General features: G+C 35.1%; 3 protein-coding genes across 3 annotated transcripts; 2 read left to right on the top strand and 1 right to left on the bottom strand.

Moving 5' to 3' along the window:
- Nucleotides 1-278: 278 nt before the first annotated feature.
- LOC108336991 (L-type lectin-domain containing receptor kinase IX.1) lies at nucleotides 279-2,242 on the top strand. The gene has a single exon (XM_017573430.2). It carries the CDS (start codon nucleotides 342-344, stop codon nucleotides 2,169-2,171), a length of 1,830 nt encoding a protein of 609 aa, XP_017428919.2. The 5' UTR covers nucleotides 279-341; the 3' UTR covers nucleotides 2,172-2,242.
- A 9,108-nt stretch (nucleotides 2,243-11,350) lies between these two features.
- On the bottom strand, nucleotides 11,351-16,997 carry LOC108336990 (L-type lectin-domain containing receptor kinase IX.1). The gene is given in 3 exon segments (XM_017573429.2): nucleotides 11,351-12,281; nucleotides 12,375-13,776; nucleotides 16,745-16,997. Coding segments are annotated over 3 exon segments (2,310 nt in total). The 3' UTR covers nucleotides 11,351-11,626.
- LOC108336989 (L-type lectin-domain containing receptor kinase IX.1) lies at nucleotides 16,998-18,691 on the top strand (the record flags this gene model as incomplete). Its single annotated transcript, XM_017573428.2, has 1 exon — nucleotides 16,998-18,691. A coding segment is annotated over one exon (1,599 nt), but the record flags the coding sequence as incomplete, so codon positions are not given.
- Nucleotides 18,692-19,557: the final 866 nt, after the last annotated feature.

Here is a 19,557-nt window from a genome sequence, read left to right as displayed (position 1 = left end):
CATTACCTGGAATTCTTTTATGAAACTCAAGTCAGTAGCTGAACTATTTCTTCAAATCTAGTAGTATTGATAAATTATTTTAAAATTTAATTACATTATAACATCTTAATATTTTATCCACAAATATTTTAGGAAGTTTTCGTTTTGAAATAAAATTCTCAAGAATCATTCCAAAAAATCATGACCATTTCAAAACGTGTGGTTAGGGGGTGACTACGTGATTATGTATGCAAGTTTCGTGTGAATCATCTTCTTCCGTGTCTTCCCTGGAACCTGCAAAGACATATAAGACAAACCTGAACTTGCATCCTCGGACCCAGTATACTGTGTCAGAGAAAACCATGTTAGCTACCTCACAAAATTCCCACCACTCGACAACTTTTCTTCTGCTTATCCTTCCAATAGTCATAGTTCAACCATTCTCCTTCAGTATAACTAACTTTGAAGACTCTGAAAGTGCAGCCCTAGTTGGATACGCAGGCGTAGCTAAGATTGAGAACGGAAGCATACTACTCAACACACTCACCTACAGTGGAGTTGGAAGAGCAATCTATGGCCAACCTCTACACCTCAAAAACTCTTCTAACGAACGAGTCACCGATTTTTCAACTCGTTTTTCATTCACTATCCAATCCCCTAATTCCCTTTACGGTGACGGCTTTGCCTTCTACGTCGCACCTCTTTCCTACCAGATTCCGAAAACCGACAAAACTGGTTACGGTCTCGGCTTATACGGTGAAAACATACCCATAGTTGCTGTCGAATTTGACACTTTTATAAACGACTTAGACCCACCAATTCAGCACGTAGGGATCAACAATGGCTCTGTGGTATCTCTCAATTATACCAAGTTTGATATTGAGAACAACAAAGGGAACATGGGGCATGCGTTGATAACGTACAACGCCTCTGCCAAACTCCTTGCTGTTTCGTGGTTCTTTGATATAAATAGTTCCTCTTCTACGCCTAACGCTTATCTTTCCCACCAGATGGACCTAGCGGAGCTTCTACCAGAGTGGGTCGCTCTTGGTTTTTCAGGATCAACCGGATCGTCCATTGAGGAAAACGTTATCCATTACTGGGAATTCAGTTCTAGTCTGGATCTAACAATTTCCCCACCAAACGAAGAAAATGTCATCACAACAAAATACAAGGGTCGGGGAAAAGTAGTGGTTGGTGCAGTGATTTGCTCTATTATTTTTGCGACAGTGGTTGTTAGTATTACGTGTTGGATGATCAAGAAGACAAGAAAGGAGGATGAATTTGGTTTTGACAGAGAAGCTACGCCTAGAAGGTTTGGTTACAACGAGTTAGTTGCAGCCACGAACGGGTTTGCAGATGATAGAAGAGTTGGAGAAGGTGGGCATGGAGAAGTTTACAAAGGGTTTATGAGTGATTTAGGGCGTGTGGTGGCGGTGAAAAGGATTTGTTCAGACGTGGAAGATTCGGAGAGAATATTCAGAAACGAGGTGAAGATTATAAGCCGGCTTATACATAAAAACCTAGTGCAGTTGATTGGGTGGTGCGAGGAGGAAGGGGAGTTATTGATAGTTATGGAGTACTTAGATAATGGAAGCCTTGAGACTCATCTGTTTGGGAACAGAAGGAGTTTGAAATGGGATGTGAGGTACTGCATAGCATTAGGTGTGGTGAGAGCAATTCGTTATCTTCATGAAGACACGGAGCAGTGTGTTGTTCATAGGAATATTAAGCCTGGTAATGTGTTGTTAGACAGGGATTTCAATGCTAAGCTTAGTGATTTTGGAATGGCGAAGTTGGTGGATCCGAGATTGAGGAGTCAGAAGACAAGGGTGGTGGGGACATATGGATATCTTGCTCCTGAAGGAAGGGCTAGCAAGGAATCAGACATGTACGGTTTTGGGGTGTTGGCTTTGGAAATAGCATGTGGAAGGAGGAGTTACAGGGATGAGGAGTATAATCATGTGCCTTTGATGAATTGGGTGTGGAAACTTTATGTTGATGGGAAGATTTTGAATGCTGCTGATGAGAAATTGAAGAGCGATTTTGATGTGAGTGAAATGAGATGCTTGCTCACTGTGGGGATATGGTGTACCCTAAAGGACCATAAGGAAAGACCAACAGCAGAACAGGTTATTAATGTTCTTAAACAAAAAGTGTCGTTGCCAGTGCTTTCTACTAAACATGCATGATTGTCCTTCTTATCCTAATGTGTGTGTAATTTGATTCCTAATAATCATCATCCTCTCTCTGTCGTTTTGCTCTTGCGTTTGTAATTTATCAGTTTTAACAATGCTATCAGAATTAACTATACTAAATTTTAAAATAATAAAGTAAAGTTTGTTTAAATATATTTTGGCCACTGTATGGTTTTGGTATTCTTGTATATATCTTTCACTTATTTAATATTTTTTTAATGATAGGATGAAAAATAATGTACGAGTGTAAAAAATTTGTCAAATTATTTTTTTCCTTAACAATAAACATTAAAGTTTACCAAAAGCTTTTAGTTCAAGAAAATCAACCCGACAGTTTTATCAATAAGTAGCTTTCATTTAATTTACCATTTTCTTTTTGGAATTCTTCCTAAACTTTTAAAATACTCATCACACATTTGTTAATCTTGCCAAGTGGAGCCCAAAGCAGTTTTAGTGAAATGCTTGTCTGTCTTTCTTGGCTTATTCTATTGGCTCTTTTCCATGAAAACTTTTAAATTATGGTTTCTTTTATAAGTATAATAAATAACGAGTGAATGATCATAGATATATTAGAATCAAAGTTAATTAATTAAATTTGTCTTGCTAATTTGGCTGAAATTTTTGTGTTTGTTTCTAGTAACCGTCCATTGACAAGTGTCCATGACTTTCATATCATTTCTTATAAGATAGAAATGGTTTTAAACTATTCCATAGTCGAAAAAGAATATGCAAGAATAGAATATTTAGCTTCAGATTAATTATCTTAAAAAAAACAGAAAAGAAGCGTATATAAATTATTTTATAATAAAAAAAGTTTACAAGTAGCTACCATTTTTTTTTATCAATATATATATATATATATATATATATATATATATATATATATATATATATATATATATATATATATATATATATATATTGTCAGGACCATTAAATTCAGAGAAAGGTGCAATCCAAGTGTATGCAGATGATTGGACCGAGCGATTTTTGACGGTAGTATATAAGTAAACTTTTAAAAATTTGAAGTCACTTTCTGCATGCACCTCTTCTCTCCAAATTTCTGAGTTTTATTTTCTTCTCCTTCTCTCTAAAATTCTCCTCCTTCTTTCTACAAATTCTCACATTTTTCTTCTTCTGATCATCAACCAGGTTGTGCCTGAGTTTTTCCTGGTGGCAAGAGTTTCTCTTTTCACCAATCAAGTTGTAGTTGGAGTTGGTAAGTTAAATTCACTCATTCTTTGAAGTTTCTGTATTTTCTGATACATGCAAGCACTGTTCAGCTTGCATGTAGTCATCATCTACTTCTCTAAATTTGTTTTCTGTCTTTGATCCTCTGGTTGGTTCCTTTTCACTGACATACTCATCTCATATTAAACAAAATCTGTTTATCATTGGTTATTCTGCTATTGATCAAACTGCATTCGTATTTAATTTTTTGTCTTTACATTTGAAACCAATGATCTCATTTTATTTAAGTCTTAATTAATCGAGTTTAACACACGAATGTCTAGTACCGAGAGTCCTTTGGGATACGATACTTAGTCTTACCATTTTATATTACTTGTGCGATTCGGTACACTTGTCGATTCGTCAACATTTATTCGAGGTAAGGGAAACTAGTAATTTAATTATGTTTGTTTATGTTTGAAATTATTGGTTGGACGTGTGCATGTATGGATAATTTGATGTTGGATTGATTTTTATGTATTGCCGAGACTTGTGAACTGGTTGAGAAGTTCTGTAGAATTATGTAGAAAGCAGAGCACTCGTTGTTGAACGCTCGGTCAGGTCATGTAAACGGGGCTTAGCATTATTCGGTTTTGTAGTGATATTCTAACTTAGTGTTGTTCGGTTTAGTATTGACGTTCAATTTTAAAAATACTTGTTTTCGACCTCGGCAGTCTTCGGGTTGGTATTAACATTCGTTCTTAGTCGTACTACGTTTAGCGTTCGGTTTTAGTAGTATTCGGTAGTCATAGCGATCGGCCTGCTCGCTCATCAACCGGGTTTAGTCTCCTTAATGTTACCGACGGTGAACGTTCGATCTTAGGTGTGTTGGTCTTTCTCGGTAGTGCTCGGTCTTGTACTAGCGCTCAGTCTGAAATATACGCATTCGGTTTAAGTTTTTAAGCCTTCGTTTTAAAAACTCTTAGGGTTGAGTTAAGCTTCTAGTGGTTAGTTTTTCTCTAGTGATCAGCCAGTAATTACGTTAGGCAATTTCTTCAGTTGTATCTATTATGGACCGTTTGGTTCCATCTTTTGGGTAGTGTGAAGGTGTTCGGTCTCCAACGTTCACAGATTCTCTTTGTCTTATGAGTGAAAATATAACTGATGAACGATTGTTTATGTTAATTTATGAGAATTGTGCTTTCAAATACTGTGGAAGAGAATTCCAAGGTGGAATGTCTCGTGGATGGTTATTGAATTGTAAAGTATGAATATGGATATTGCTAAGTTGGCGTTCATCCTGAAATTCTATAAGTATCATTCTCACATAGAGAGAGATATTTCATTTGTGAGAATAGCAGAAGGTCCTACCACCTCAGTGTGTCGAGGTAGGTATTATGGGATTAACCTTGGATAGTAGCTTGATTGGTGTCAGTTGTTACACTACCACAAGTGCAAGAACAACTATAGCTACATATTCATACAATCTGGATGGTTAAGTCATAGTGTTCGGTTTATATATAAATTGTTGTATTCATTTTGTATACGATTGTTTGTATTTGGTGTTGGCATGAGGTGGCGTTTGGTTTGCATGGTTTGAACTTGTATGAAATGTATAGATATGTTTATAATTAAATTACAATAGCTTACCCTACTTTCTTGTTTTGTCTTGTATTGTCCGTCTGGTTACCTTTTCTCTTGCAATGATCATCCCGTGGATGTGAGCAGAAGGCGATGAGTGTTCGGTGAAACAAGCGTTGGAAGGCGAGGATGTTGCAGCTTAGATAGGACCGTTCGGTCATTAGTCTTAGCTTATCTTTTGTAAATCGATCGGTTTATATAGGCTATTGTATAGTCGTTTGGCTTATGTCTATGTTTTGTATTAAACTTATGGTAATTTGTAAAGTGTTTTTAGTTTTATAGTTATTTTGGATAACTGTACTGCTAAATACTTTGCTAACTCTTGAAGAACTGATCTAACATATTGTTATATGTGATTAATCTATGATATAGTATTATGCTATATTTTTGGGATGTTACATCAATTTAATTAATATTTCATAGATTTGTTTTTGGCAGTTTTCATTGTGTATTTAATTTTCACATATTATTATGTAATGAAATCTCATTTAATTCAATTTTCAATATTATCGTTTTAATTTGAACTTCTTAAAAAAACTAATCCAACTAATATTAGAAATATATATTCAATATATTAAAATAAAAATTGATCAATAATTTAGAGATATTGAGAGTAGGGAGACAAAGGGGAGAGAAAGACTTTTGTCTATAAAATAGGTAATCGTTGGTAAAACACTTAAGAATACTAAGAAAACATATTAAAACGTAAAAGACACAAAAATGAAAGAAAATTACATAAGATGAAAGTTAGTTGGAGTAGTTTATAAAAAACTTTTAAAATAATCTACTTTGATTTACCATACCAACTACTTTTATTTCTCAATTGTATAAGCTAGTCACATAAATTAGTAACTACAATATATACTATGAAGAAAAGGCTTTTATTTTATGATAATTCATTCTTTAATTATAAAAAATAGTGAGTCACTAAGTAATAAGATTGATTTTTTAGATGAGACGAATAACGAGTAATAAATATTAAGGGTAACAAAACGAGTCGATTAGACTTGTTTTGGTTTGATTTGATTGTTGGCATGTAAAAAATAGGTTGGGTTGAGTTAGTCTAATTGTAAAAAATGGGATGAAAATAATAACTTGTTTCATCACTAGGTGGACTGACGAGCTGACGGGCTAGCCAACCAATTTTCTTATTTCTTTTCTTTCAGTTTTCGACTTTGTCTCACATGACTTGAACCAACAATTTTATCATTGAACTTTACCTCAACTTTACTCATAATAGAATAGGACAACATGCATAGAGGAGGAAAAAACATATATGGGGAACAATAGTGTCGGTAATACATTTTGGTTAGGGTACCCACAGAAATCAACGAAGGTGGCTATAGTGACAAACAGCGTGATGGTGTTCACTCGTCTGATGGTCCAAGTGTAGTTACGGTGGCTCTAGTGTGAAACCCCCACACAAGGAGGAAATAGGGTTAATGTCGGCAACTCTAGGTAGCTTCGATGACATCTCAAGTTGGTGACTTTCTCATTTGTAGGCGGCAAGATCGGAGGTGCCTCGTTGGAGGAAGAAAATTGTTAGATCTAGCTCCACCTCTGATAATGTATGGTGTGTATAGTTTGGATAGTGAAAAAAACAACCATATATTTACGAGCTGGCGGACTAGACTCATTAATGCAATTTTGACTTTTGTAATAACCTTATAAATGAAGCATATAAAGACGCGGTGAGTGTTTTGAAATTATTGCAAACTTATAAGTTTCAGTTGTTGAAAGAGTTAAAGCTCGTTCCTTTCTATGCTTCGGTTACTAAGGAACTGAAACCTATAAGTTTGTAAAATTTTTAAAATTGTCATTCTTTATTTTAACTACTTTATCTAAGCAAGAGGTATAGGCTTTGGTTCAACAACCGAAACTTATATAGCCAACATGCTTCAATTGTTAAGGAACCAAAGCCTAAAGGTTCACTAAAATTTCAAAGTTTCCACTAAGCGTAGAACTTTAGGCCTATTACATTTTAGGCTTCAATTTTATTAATAACCGAACTCAAAGCTCTACCTAGAGTTAATTTTGCAAAAGTTTCAAAGGTGTCAAATTCATTTTTGCAAATCTCCTTCCTTTCATCCACTATGCACACCTTTTATAACCAATTTTCTTCTTTTTTTCACTAAACGCCCTTCTTCCACCTCTGTCCTTGTGTCGTAATGACGTCCAAGAGGTCCTTACTGTCCGTCACTGTCTTTCACATATTTATATAAGACCTTTACTCTCCATTGCTCCACTTTTTGCAGCTAAACATTGAATTGATGAGTGATTTTTTTGATTTTTTTTTTCATTTTTTGTTGAATTTGTGTCTTCCTTAAGTTCATTGTTGGTAAATTTTGCATTTTTTATTGTTGTCTGTCCAAGTACTGTTACATTGTGGTGGGATTTTGTAGTTTTCCAAAACACGTCCAAAATTGCATCTTTCTCCATTGTTACGTCTAAAGCCTAACCTTTTTTATTTTAAAAAATTATTTAATTTTAAAGGTATCATATTTTGTTTCTTTTAATAATTGAACTCTAATCTCTTTGTGATTTAAAAAATTATTTAATTTCAAGGATAATACGCTTCGGTTATTTAAAGAATTGAAGTTTAATATCCCCTTAAAATTAAGTAATTTTTAAATCAGGATTAAACTTCGATTATTAAAAGGGTTGAAGATTAATCCTTTTATTTTTAATTTTCATTATTTGTTTATGTTTTTATACTTTGGTCAGACTTCTTCTGATTTGTGGGTTCAAATATCTAATTTGACCTACATCTTTTCTATTGGGTTAAGGTTCAACCCATTTTTTCATCCCTAACAGATTCATAGGTAAGCACTACTCATACTTGACTTGATTCGTTATCGTTTGTATTCTTAACAATTGTAAGTTATATTCAAGTGTGAGTCCTATAAATGAAGTATATATGATGGAAATGTTTGAAGTATTGTATGCACAAGTGGTAAGAAACCTTATATATCATGTTTTGTACAAGACCAAACATTACACAACTAATTGGAATCATAATTAGTAGATTCATGGCAAATCCTAGAAGCATTTGAATGTTATTAAAAGGATTCTTGAAGACATCAAAATAATATTATGTATTACATTATTTTTGGAGGATAGTTGTCAGAGATTATGATGATTCAAGTTTTGTAAGTAATCTTAAAAAAATGAGATTTACTATTAATTGTTTATTTATACTTATAGAAGAAGTGATATGATGGTTATCCAAATTAATATTGTCCATCTGTCTGCTATAGAAATTGAGTACAAAACGGTTACTAAAGGAATCTATCTGAAATTAAAGTTCAAGGAACTCAAACATGTTTATTGTATCAGTAGTGTAGGGAGAAACCTTATATTTCAATTTAAGACAAAACACATAGTTATCTATTACAACTTTCATTGATAAGTAGTAGAAGAAAGAAGTGTAAATATGTAAAATATTTGCACCCTAACAAATGTTGTGATAAAGATGATTAACATTTATAAGTTTATATGATTTGATAATAGTGTGATATCGATTGAAAAAATAAGTAAAATGAATGAAAATGGATAAAAAATAAAAACTTTATTAATTTAACCATAATCTTCGAGTAAAAGAAAGTCGCACGTCATATAAAATTTACTTTAGTATTTTCTTATTAAGACACTCTAAAATCACTTCATTTCTTTATACTACTTTAATACTTAAAAAAGAAAAAAAAATTCTTCTTTAAAATTCTTTTAGTAATTGATTTTTTATTTGTAAAAGAGAATGTTATTATTTAAAGACAAAGTGAATTTCTTTTCATTTGATATTTAGACATTAAATAAGGGTTAAATATATTTTTGGTACCCAAACTATCATGTGATTTTAGTTTTCGTTTCTCTTTGAAACTTTGATCCATTTTCATCACTCTCTTTTTAAAAAGTCTCAAATGTAGTCTTTCAGTCTATTTCTGACGTGGCTAACGTCGTGCCACATAACCTATTGCATATAATAACACATGGCTGCAACATGTTTAATTTTATTTTTTGAATTAAAATTAAATTTTGATGAGGGGGGATTGCCCAACCAAGGACTACCACGTTGCAGTTTTCCTCATTCACCCAAGTTAGGGTTTCCATGCTTGCATAGGAAAGTGGTTAGGGGTGGTCTCACGTTAGCAACAGTGGTTGGTGGTGTTTTGTGATTCTGATTTAGATTTGAGGAGACGTGATTTGGAGTTTTCGTCTTCGTGTGGGTTCTGATTTGATTTGCAGGTTGGCTTGGATTGCATGATTTACGATTTGGGTGGTCTGTAAGTGGTGCGATGTTGAAGATGATGGAGGCACGAAACAATTGTTCGCGATTAGGGTTTCGATTTGGGGGTTGTCTAAGATGGCATTGTGATGGATGAACAGGTCTATATTCTGTGTTGGGTTTTTGTAGCTGGGTGGACAATGGTGTGATTCTATGGTGGACGTTGTGATTGATGCTGGATTGATGGTTATAGTGATGGCACGAAGCTATCGCGAAGTAGTCTATAGGAGGTGTTTGTTTTTCCTTTAGGGTTCAATGGTTGTAGTTGTGATCGTGATTTAGGGTTTTCATTTGTTGCTGCTCTAACGAGACTCAAGTGGATGCTCGCGTTCTAGTTGCTCGTGATGGAGATTGTTGAACAATGGAGGAGGCGAGGTTTGTGCGAAGATCTAGTGCATTGTCGGTGTTAGTGGGTTGTAGCTGTGATTCGCCATGGTTAAGGATTCGCAGTGGTTTGCGAAGTAGTCGCTCACGTCAATAGGTGGTGGCTGACAGTGTTTCATGGTGTTAGGGTTTTTGGTGAGAAAGATGATGATGTGGCAACTACATGTTATTATATACAGCAGGTTCTGTGATACACTATTAGTCACATCAGAAAAAGATTAATTTCGTTAATTGTGAAAGACTACATCTATAACTTTTGGAAAGAAAAAAGATAAAAATAAATCAAAGTTTTGAAGAAGAATATAACTAAAATCATAGTTTAATGACAAAAACATATTTAACTATATATATAATAATAATAATAGAAACTTTTTGTCAAAATATTGATTTATATAATTTTATTTTATGAGTTTTGACTTGACTTATTCGTGATTTTTTTTTTCTTTCTCTATGGAATAAGACGTTTTTCTTTCATGGAATATAAGACGTGCGTTACATGTCACCTTTATTACAGAAAATAGTCAATCTAATACATCATACATCACCCACAATACATCATTCTCTTCTTAGTAAGTGACATCTACTATTTAAATGTTCATCGATGACTTTTCAAACCAGAAAGCAGATCATCATCCAACCACTACCTGCTCACACTAGTAAAAAAACACCTTTTTAACTCGTGATATATGTCGCGGTTTTGTAGAAACCGAAGCATTTAAAGACGCGGTGGCAGTTTGGGAATTAAGATGAAGTTATATGCTTCAGGTATACAAAGAACCGAGGCATAAAACGTTTACGACACCGGTTAATGAAGGACCGAGACATAAGGATCTGATACTGCTTCGGTTGATGCAAGACCGAGGCACAAAAACCTGCACGTTTTCCAGTAAAGCAGGGCAGAAAGAGCTACGGCCTCGGTTAATAACAAAACCGAGGCATAATGTGTTGCACCTTTTCAGTGAGCCACTTCTACTCTAAATGTTTCATTTCCCATTTCCCATTTCACGTTTCACTTTCCCTCATCCCCTCCCTCCTCTCCTACAACCCCTCCCATTCTCCAGTCCCCTCTCCCTCAACTCCATCATTCTCTCACCAGATGACTTCTCCCTCTGCATCCCCAGGACGGTGCGGCGACGGTGCGGCGAGGCGAGACGAGACGAGATCTGACGAGACGAGGCGATGACGGTGACGAGACGAGACGGTGTGGCGACGGTGCGGCGAGGCGAGACGAGACGAGACGAGGCGTTGACGGTGACGAGACGAGACGGTGCGGCGACGGTGTGACGAGGACAGATCTCGCGACGGTGCGGCGAGGCGAGAGAGCTCCGACAGCGCGGCGAGGGAGCTCGCGACGGTGCGGCGGGAGCCCGCGATGGGTGGCGAGATAGCCCGCGACGGCGGCTGCAATGGCAGAAACCCTTTTCTGCGTTTTTTGGTTTTTGATTTTTGGTTTTTGGTTCTGTTTCTTTGCAGGTGGATGTCAAAATGGATCTCTGATTTTTTATTTTTGGTTTGGATCTCTGATTTTGGTTTGGATCTCCCGTCTGCTCTCTCTGCTTCTTGTTCCCCCTTCTTGGACATCTGAGTTTGTTTGTGAAAGTAATTTTGTCCAAAGACATGGATGAAGAAAATTGCAGAAAAGAGAAAGAAGTTTAACCACGAAGAGAATAAACAAACATAACAACAGTGATCTCGGTTGAAAATAAAAAAATTTAAAAAACTTTACTGCCTCGGTTATCTGTGCCGAGTTAGAATCTGAATCCTTTTGATTCAGTTCAGAACCGAGTCAAAAAATTCATTCTTTTTATCTCGTTTGAATATACACCGGTCATAGAATCGGTGTCTATAAGTGAAAATGACCGAGGCAGTATACCTTTATTGTACTAGTGTCACCAAATACTTTGTAACAAAAGCAGGATCAAAATAAAATATTACAACAAAATAAACTATCACTTATCATCAACTTAGCAAATTAACGTCCAGTACTGACAAAGCTGTTAGTGAAGGGTAGAGATTGTAAGGAATTACAATTGGGTTGTGCATGCGTGTAAGTACTTAGAGAGAGAGGAGGACGATCATGCATATCAAGTGGAAGCTCTGGCAATGGCGCTTCTAGCCCAAGAACTTTTATCACTTGTGCAGCCTTTGGCCTTTCCTTGTCGTTAGGGTTAGTACACCACAATCCCACAATGATCAAGCTTCTCATTTTATCCACATCAAACTCCTTCTCCAATCTCTCATCAACAACCTCCATCACATTCCCTTCCACATACTGTTGCCACACCCAGTTCATCAGAGGCACATGAAACTCTCCATCAGGGTAAGTCCTCCTTCCACATGCAAGCTCAAGAGCCACAACCCCAAAACTATACATGTCTGATTCCTTGCTAGCCCTACCTCCGTTCAGGTATTCGGGGGCAAGGTACCCGTAAGTCCCCACCACCCCTGTCCTCTGAGTTTTAAACCTTGGATCCATCAACTTTGCCATCCCAAAATCTCCAAGTTTCGTGCTAAAATCCGTGTCCAACAACACATTCGCCGACTTAATATCCCTGTGAAGAACACTCTGCTCCGCATCCTCATGGAGATAACGAAGGGCCAAAGCCACGCCCAGCGCTACCTTGTACCTGTTACAAAATTTGAGAATACAAGAAGTGCATAATTGAAGATCCATGTTTTGTTCATGATCAAATACATAGAAGAAGGTAAAGAGTTTATACCTAATATCCCAGGTCAAAGTTTTCTTGTCGCCAAAGAGATGAGTGTCGAGGCTTCCATTAGGCATGTACTCAAAAACCAACAGAAACTCACCTTGCTCGTGGCACCACCCTACGAACTGCACCAAGTTTCTGTGTATAAGACGGCTTATGATCTTAACCTCGTTGATGAAAACCCTCTCTGAATTTTCAAAGTTAGTGAAAATTCTTTTCACAGCAACAACCCTTCCTAAATAGCTCAGAACCCCTTTGTAAACCTGTCCCGAAGCTCCTCTTCCAAGCCTTGTTTCATCCGCAAACCCTTTGGTGGCTTCAACTAGTTCTGTGTAATCAAACCTTCTCGGTATACTTTCCCTGTCCAAATCGAACCTAGCCGAACGACCTTTACCACTATCATCATAACCACAATCCCCCTTAACCCTTCTCTTCTTCATGATTACTATCCAAGCTGCAACATTTGCTGCCACGGCCACCAAAATCATTGAACACGCCACCACAACAACCACCATAGCCATGCTCAACGCTTTCCCGCTCTTCTCATTTCCACCGGAGGGGTTATCTTTCGAAGCGGTGGAAGAATTCAGCGTGGAACTGAACTCCCACGAGTGAATGAAGTTTCGTTCGGTGAGTTCGCCGGTGGAAGCAGAGAACCCAACATCAACCCACTCGGGGAGAATTCCCAAGAGGTCAATCTGGTAAGAAAGTGAAGAATTGGATAATCGCGTTGCAGTTTCGTTGAAGGACCAAGCCACAAAAAGGGTCTTGTTAGAAGCAGTGTAGGTTACCAAAGCGTTACATTTCTTCCCCAGATTTTCGTCGATGTCAAACTTTCCAGAAGTCGCAGATCTGAGAGAGTTATCGTCTATGCCAACGTGCTGCATGGGAGGGTCAATCGAACCGTTAAATGTGTCAAACTCAACAGCGAGAATGCGATTTTGGGGAAGTAAGCTATTGAAAGTGCCATTGAAAAGGCCAAAAGTGCCACCTGCGCCGTTTGGAGGAATCTGATAGCCTTGAGGGGCTATATAGAAGGCGAAACCGTCAGCGTAGGAACCTGTTTGATCGTTTCCTTTTTCAATAGAAAAGGTGAAGCGTGTGGTAAAGTCTGTTACAACTCTTGAAGAGGAATCCCAAAGGTGCAAAGGTTGTGCAGACAAGGCTCTCCCGACACGGAAAAAATATGAGACTATGTTAAGGTCTACGGAACCGTTCCTTGTTTTGCCGTCACCCATGTACGCCATGTTTTTTGCACTCTCAGGGTCGTCGAAGTTTGTTATGTTGAAATTTAGTGATTCTACAGTTTTAAGAAAAGGAGAAGGAAAGGCTAAGAGTAGAACAAAAATGGTGACCATGTTTAGAAATCTCATTCTCAATGGCAGTTCTTTTGTCTCAACTTTTGCTAGAGCTAAGAAATTCATCTGGAAACCAAAGAACCGAAGTGGATATGTTGAGTAAGTTTGTTCTGAATTTGTTCACGCAGGTTGCTGCTTAAATAAAGTTTAACTCAACAATTTAATATAGTAATTTTTCTTTTTAACAACAGTAATGTCACAAGGAGGTCTAACAATGGTTAAATACTTCTTTCTTCTTTAAGGAAAAAATCGTCAGAGTCTAAAATTCTAAAAACAAAAATATAAAAATAATATGGGATAATAAGTACTTATTAACTAAAGAGGAAGATCAGATAAAAACGTTTTACTGACTGAGTCTAAACATTTTTGTGTGTGACTGGTCTTCCTAGGTTGCATCCCAGATACTGCGAATGTCGTGTACTGCACTTTTCTTTCAATTTTCAATTTTTGTGTTGACTTGGTAGTCAAGCGTAAAGAAGGGAAAAGTTCGGAGTGAGACAGCGTGATTTAATTTAGACACTCTGATATGTTGATTATTTTATTGATTTGTTTAAATTTATTTTTAAAAAAATATTTGAAACGAATTAATTACAAATTATTATGTTATAAAAAAGTTGTTAAAAAATATTTTCTTTAATTTATTTTTGGTTTGCGATATTTTAGTATTCAAATCAAAATAATCTAATTAGTAACATTTATAATTACATGTGTTCATCCTAAGAAGAGTTCAACTATAATTTTTAATAATTAGATTAGCGAGATTTGTTTGACAAATAGGTTTCTTTTTATCAGCAAATATATTTTTATATATGCAAATCTCTGAAAAAAATTAGAATTTTATTTATAATATTATAGAATTTTATTGATAAGTATTTGTTTCAAATATAGGTATCAATCTCTTTATGTCATATATTGTAAAAAAAAAGTACAATGTAACAACATGCGATATCATTTTGCTGATTTATTTTCCCTTTCACTACAGACAACTTTTATATAAAATAAAGTTAAATATTATATTTAGAAATTCTATTAGTGTTTAGTGAGACATATTTTATTTTATGTATTGATTCATAATGGTAAACTTAAAATATTATTATTCTATATATTGAAATTTGTATAGCACGGCACTTAATTTATGTCTTCTTCTCAACCTATAAAGTATTTTGGTTTGAAACGTTATTGACTGAATTAAATGAGGCAACGTAATGCAGAGGAAGTTTCGCAATAGATAAGTAAGATAATTTGGTTTTGATTATAATTGAATGAAGTTGGCATAGAATAAGCCAATGGTGGATGCAATTAATTTAGGAGTGTAAACCAAACTCGCTTGACGAGAAATGGAGATAGTAGTTGGGGCCCACGCTAGGGTTTTCTTTTGTCAAGTTATGAAAGTTTCCACTAACCTACTATATACTAATCTCGCTTAAATTTATTTGTTTTGTAAGTCATAGTTGTAATTTTTAATGTTTTAGGAACTATGCTTTCGACAATATGCAAAATAATTCCAACTAAGACATTTTTCTAAAGATAATTAATTGAATTATGATTCATGTTATTATATACTTCCAAACAAAATATTTCATATTATCCTTTGGAGTATTCTAAAGGATAATGATACTTTGACAATATTTTTTTTATAACATTTTAACATCATCTACGTGTCATTATGTGATTGGTCTAAAATTATTTCACAATCAATAGTAATAATCATAAACACCAATATAAATCAATCACAGAATGACATATAATGATGTTAAAATATTGTTAAAAAAATATTGTCAAAGTATCATTATCCTATTCTTGAAATAAAGTTATCCATGTACGAGTACATCTTGGTCCTCAAATGAAGATATATTCAACCTAAGCATTTTCTATCATAACAAAATCATATCAATCCACACCATTAACTTTGATAAAATAGGTTTAAATTAATAAAAAGACTAAAACGCAACCACATGACTAGGTCCATTTAGATAAAAGGACTCATAACTATAATATAAGTAGTACAGTACACAAAATAAATTAATTATATTTATTCATTATTTTATTTATTATCATCTAAGCACACTTGACTTAATTGAGTATGCCGGCACACCCCTCATTCAACTTGGAGATGATAAATATTCAGACATCCCAGTCTAAAAATATGAAGTTGGAGTTGGTTGACCAAAACTTAATTTTTTAAAACAAGAAGATTAAAAAAAATTCAAATTAATTTTTAATTGTTTTCATCAAATAAATATTATATTAACATTGGTGTAGTTAATAAAATATAAAATATTAAAAAAAATAAAACTAACATTAGCTTAACAGCCACTAATTAAAATAAATATAAATAATATATAAGTTAGCATCGACTTCACGATCACTAGTAAAATAAATATTCAAAATAAATAAGTTAGCGTAGGTTTAAAACCACTAACTAAAATAAATAAGTTATAATCAACTTAGTAGACACTAACTAAAATAAGTTTTCATCTCCTTTATTAATATTTTCATTCATATTTATTTTCTTCTTCTATTCTCGTTTCTTTTATCTACACTCACATCCTTTATCCATTATAATTTTCTTTTTCTATTCTTTCATTTATATTTTTTTGAACATTGTACGTTTTTTTATTATTATTATTATTGTTAATGTCAATTAAACCAATACACATTATATCAACATTAAAAGTAGATTTTATTGGTCAATTTATTATGAAAATTTGCCAATTTATATATTCATAATTTATTATGAAATTTTTTTTCATGAGTATACTCATTCTCCAAACCCATATGTATTGATTTTTTTTTATTTAGCTTTCTAAATTAATTATATAACTCCTAGGGTAGGTGTAAACTTTTTGGATTGTGCTTCACGTTCAAAAATAAATTCTTATGAACCATTCCAAGTCAAGACCATTTCAAAACGTTTGGTTAGCAGTCCATAAATCATCCTATCGAATGCAAACAAATATATAAGACAAGAGAATTGCGAAATATAGCTTTCTCAGACATAGAATCTGTCGTGTTGCCTACCATGAAAAGTTTCCACAACTTCAAAACTTGTCTTCTTTTCTACATCTTCCTCGTTCTTCCAATAACCGTAGCTCAACCACTCTCCTTCAACGTAACTAACTTCAACGATACTCAAACTGCAAGCCTTGTTGGATACGCTGGTGTGGCCAAGAGTGAGAACAGAAGCATAGTGCTAAATTCTCTCACCGACAATGGAATTGGAAGAGCCATCTATGGCCTCCCTCTACGCTTCAAAAACTCTTCTAACCGACATGTCACTGATTTTTCTACTCGTTTTTCATTCACTATCGATGTGTCCTCCAAAACCGACTACGGTGACGGTTTTGCCTTCTTCGTCGCACCCCTTGCCTACCCGATTCCGTCGGATTCAGGTGGCGGCGGCCTCGGCCTTTACGGTGCCAACCAGGATAGCATCATTGCTGTTGAATTTGACACTTTCCCAAATGCTAATGTTGATCCACAAATGAGGCATGTGGGGATAAACAATAACTCTTTGGTGTCTCTCAATTCTTCCTTTTTTGATATTGAGAGCAACATAGGGAACATGGGGCATGCGTTGATAACTTACAATTCTTCTGCCAAATTCCTTGCTGTTTCATGGTTCTTTGAGGGAACCAGTTCTGGTTTTATGCCTAACACTTCTCTTTCGTACCAGATTGACCTAGGGGAAATTCTCCCGGAGTGGGTCACTGTTGGGTTTTCGGGTGCAACCGGGGCGTCTAATGAGGAGAATGTTATTCATTCTTGGGAATTCACGTCAACTCTGAATTCCACACCGTTAAACAATAAAGAAAAAGATGGCAATAATGACATCATAGTTAAATACAAGTTTTCAGTCCAAGTAGTAGCTGTTGCAGTGAGTTGCTCTGTTTTGTTTATGCTCGTGGTTGCTGCAGTTTCTTGGTTTATCATCATCAAGAAGAGAAGAAGCGAAGATGGTTTTGGTTTCAATGGAGCAGCTATGCCTAGAAGGTTTGGTTATAAAGAGTTAGTTGCAGCCACAAACGGGTTTGCGGATGATAGAAGGCTGGGAGAAGGAGGCACTGGACAAGTTTACAAAGGGTTTCTGAGTGATCTAGGGAGCGTGGTTGCAGTGAAAAGGATTTTTTCTGATGTTGAAGATTCTGAGAGAATATTCACGAACGAGGTGAAGATTATAAGTCGTCTTGTGCATAAAAACCTGGTGCAATTGATGGGGTGGTGCAATGAGGAAGGAGAGTTGTTACTGGTTTTTGAGTACATGAGTAATGGAAGCCTTGACACTCATATATTTGGCAACAGGAGAACCTTGACATGGGGTGTGAGATACAATATAGCGTTAGGTGTGGCTAGGGCACTGTGTTATCTTCATGAAGAGGTGGAGCAGTGTGTTCTTCATAGAGACATAAAGTCAAGTAATGTTTTGTTAGACACAGATTTCAACACTAAGGTTAGTGACTTTGGGATAGCAAAGCTGGTGGATCCAAGGTTGAGGACTCAGAAGACAAGGGTGGTGGGGACATATGGGTACCTTGCACCTGAATATGTGAATGAAGGAAGGGCTAGCAAGGAGTCTGACATGTATGGTTTTGGGGTTGTGGCTTTGGAGATAGGTTGTGGAAGGAGGACTTACCAGGATGGAGAGTATAACCATGTGCCATTGACAAATTGGGTGTGGAAAAAGTATGTGGATGGAGATATTTTGGATGCTGTGGATGAGGGATTGAAGGGAGATTATGATGTGGAAGAAATGAGATGTTTGCTCACTGTTGGAATATGGTGTACTCACCCAGATCACAGGCAAAGGCCAAAGGCAGAACAGGTTATTAATGCTCTAAAGCAAGAGACGCCATTGCCAATGCTTTCACTATAACTTCACACACCAGTGGCCTATCTGATTTTGTTTTAGTTGCACTCATCAACAGCATCCAATGTATATCAGAAGATAGGATGTACCAAGATTTGGTCTAGTTTTGTCTGTGTCTGTCATTTGTATTTTATATGCTTGTATGTGTTTTTATAGGAATGAATATAAATATATTAGAGACTTATGATCTTACCAAATAGAGACTATAGAGAATAAAAGAAAAACTACTACTTACATTAGTTTTGGTAAAGCAAAAGTCAAAATTTCCTTCTTAGAGAATGGATTCTGACCATAAACAATGAATCATCTTATCCATATAAATATTTGTGAATTATATTATATTGAGGTAAACTATTCTAGCGGGGTGTTGCTCCCTCCACCACGCCAAGTCTTTTTGCACCTCTCCACTATTTTTTTTATTCCAAAAATATTTTACACCTCTCCATTATTTTTTTTATTTCAAAAATATCCTACATCTTCCCACTATCCTCAACAATCTTTCTTTTTCTCTCTCTACATTAATGGAGCATTCATATGACTTAAATTTAAACTTGATATATTGTAAAATATAAAATTCAGAGCAAACTTTAATATTAGTGCTTCTACCACTTCCATTTTATAAACTTAAAAGTTACATGCAAATACAAAATAATAAACATAATAATATTAATAGTAAATAATATATTATTATTATTATTATATACTAACTTTATAATGACGAAAGAACTAAATAAATTTCAAATCTTTAACAAATAACTTTTCTTTCATATTTTAAGTATTTAATAATATTTTTATATTATTTATCTAATAAATTAAATACTTTATTCAAAAGGTAAGTTAAAACATAATATAATGTTAAAAATTTTAGATATTAAATGTAAAAAAACACACATATATATAAACATTTTTCTAGAAATTTAGAACAAAATTTTACCATTTATTAAGTAATTTGAAAAAAAAATATTGA

The sequence above is a fragment of the Vigna angularis genome, chromosome 7 (assembly GCF_016808095.1).
Source record: "Vigna angularis cultivar LongXiaoDou No.4 chromosome 7, ASM1680809v1, whole genome shotgun sequence".
In the NCBI taxonomy this organism is placed as follows: domain Eukaryota; kingdom Viridiplantae; phylum Streptophyta; class Magnoliopsida; order Fabales; family Fabaceae; genus Vigna; species Vigna angularis.
The sequence above is the reverse complement of the archived record's forward strand: the minus strand, read 5'-3'. Positions and strand labels throughout refer to the sequence as shown.

Bases quoted from the DNA above. Each gene is read 5' to 3' on its own strand.
- LOC108336991 (XM_017573430.2), top strand. From the start codon at position 342: ATGTTAGCTACCTCACAAAATTCCCACCACTCGACAACTTTTCTTCTG.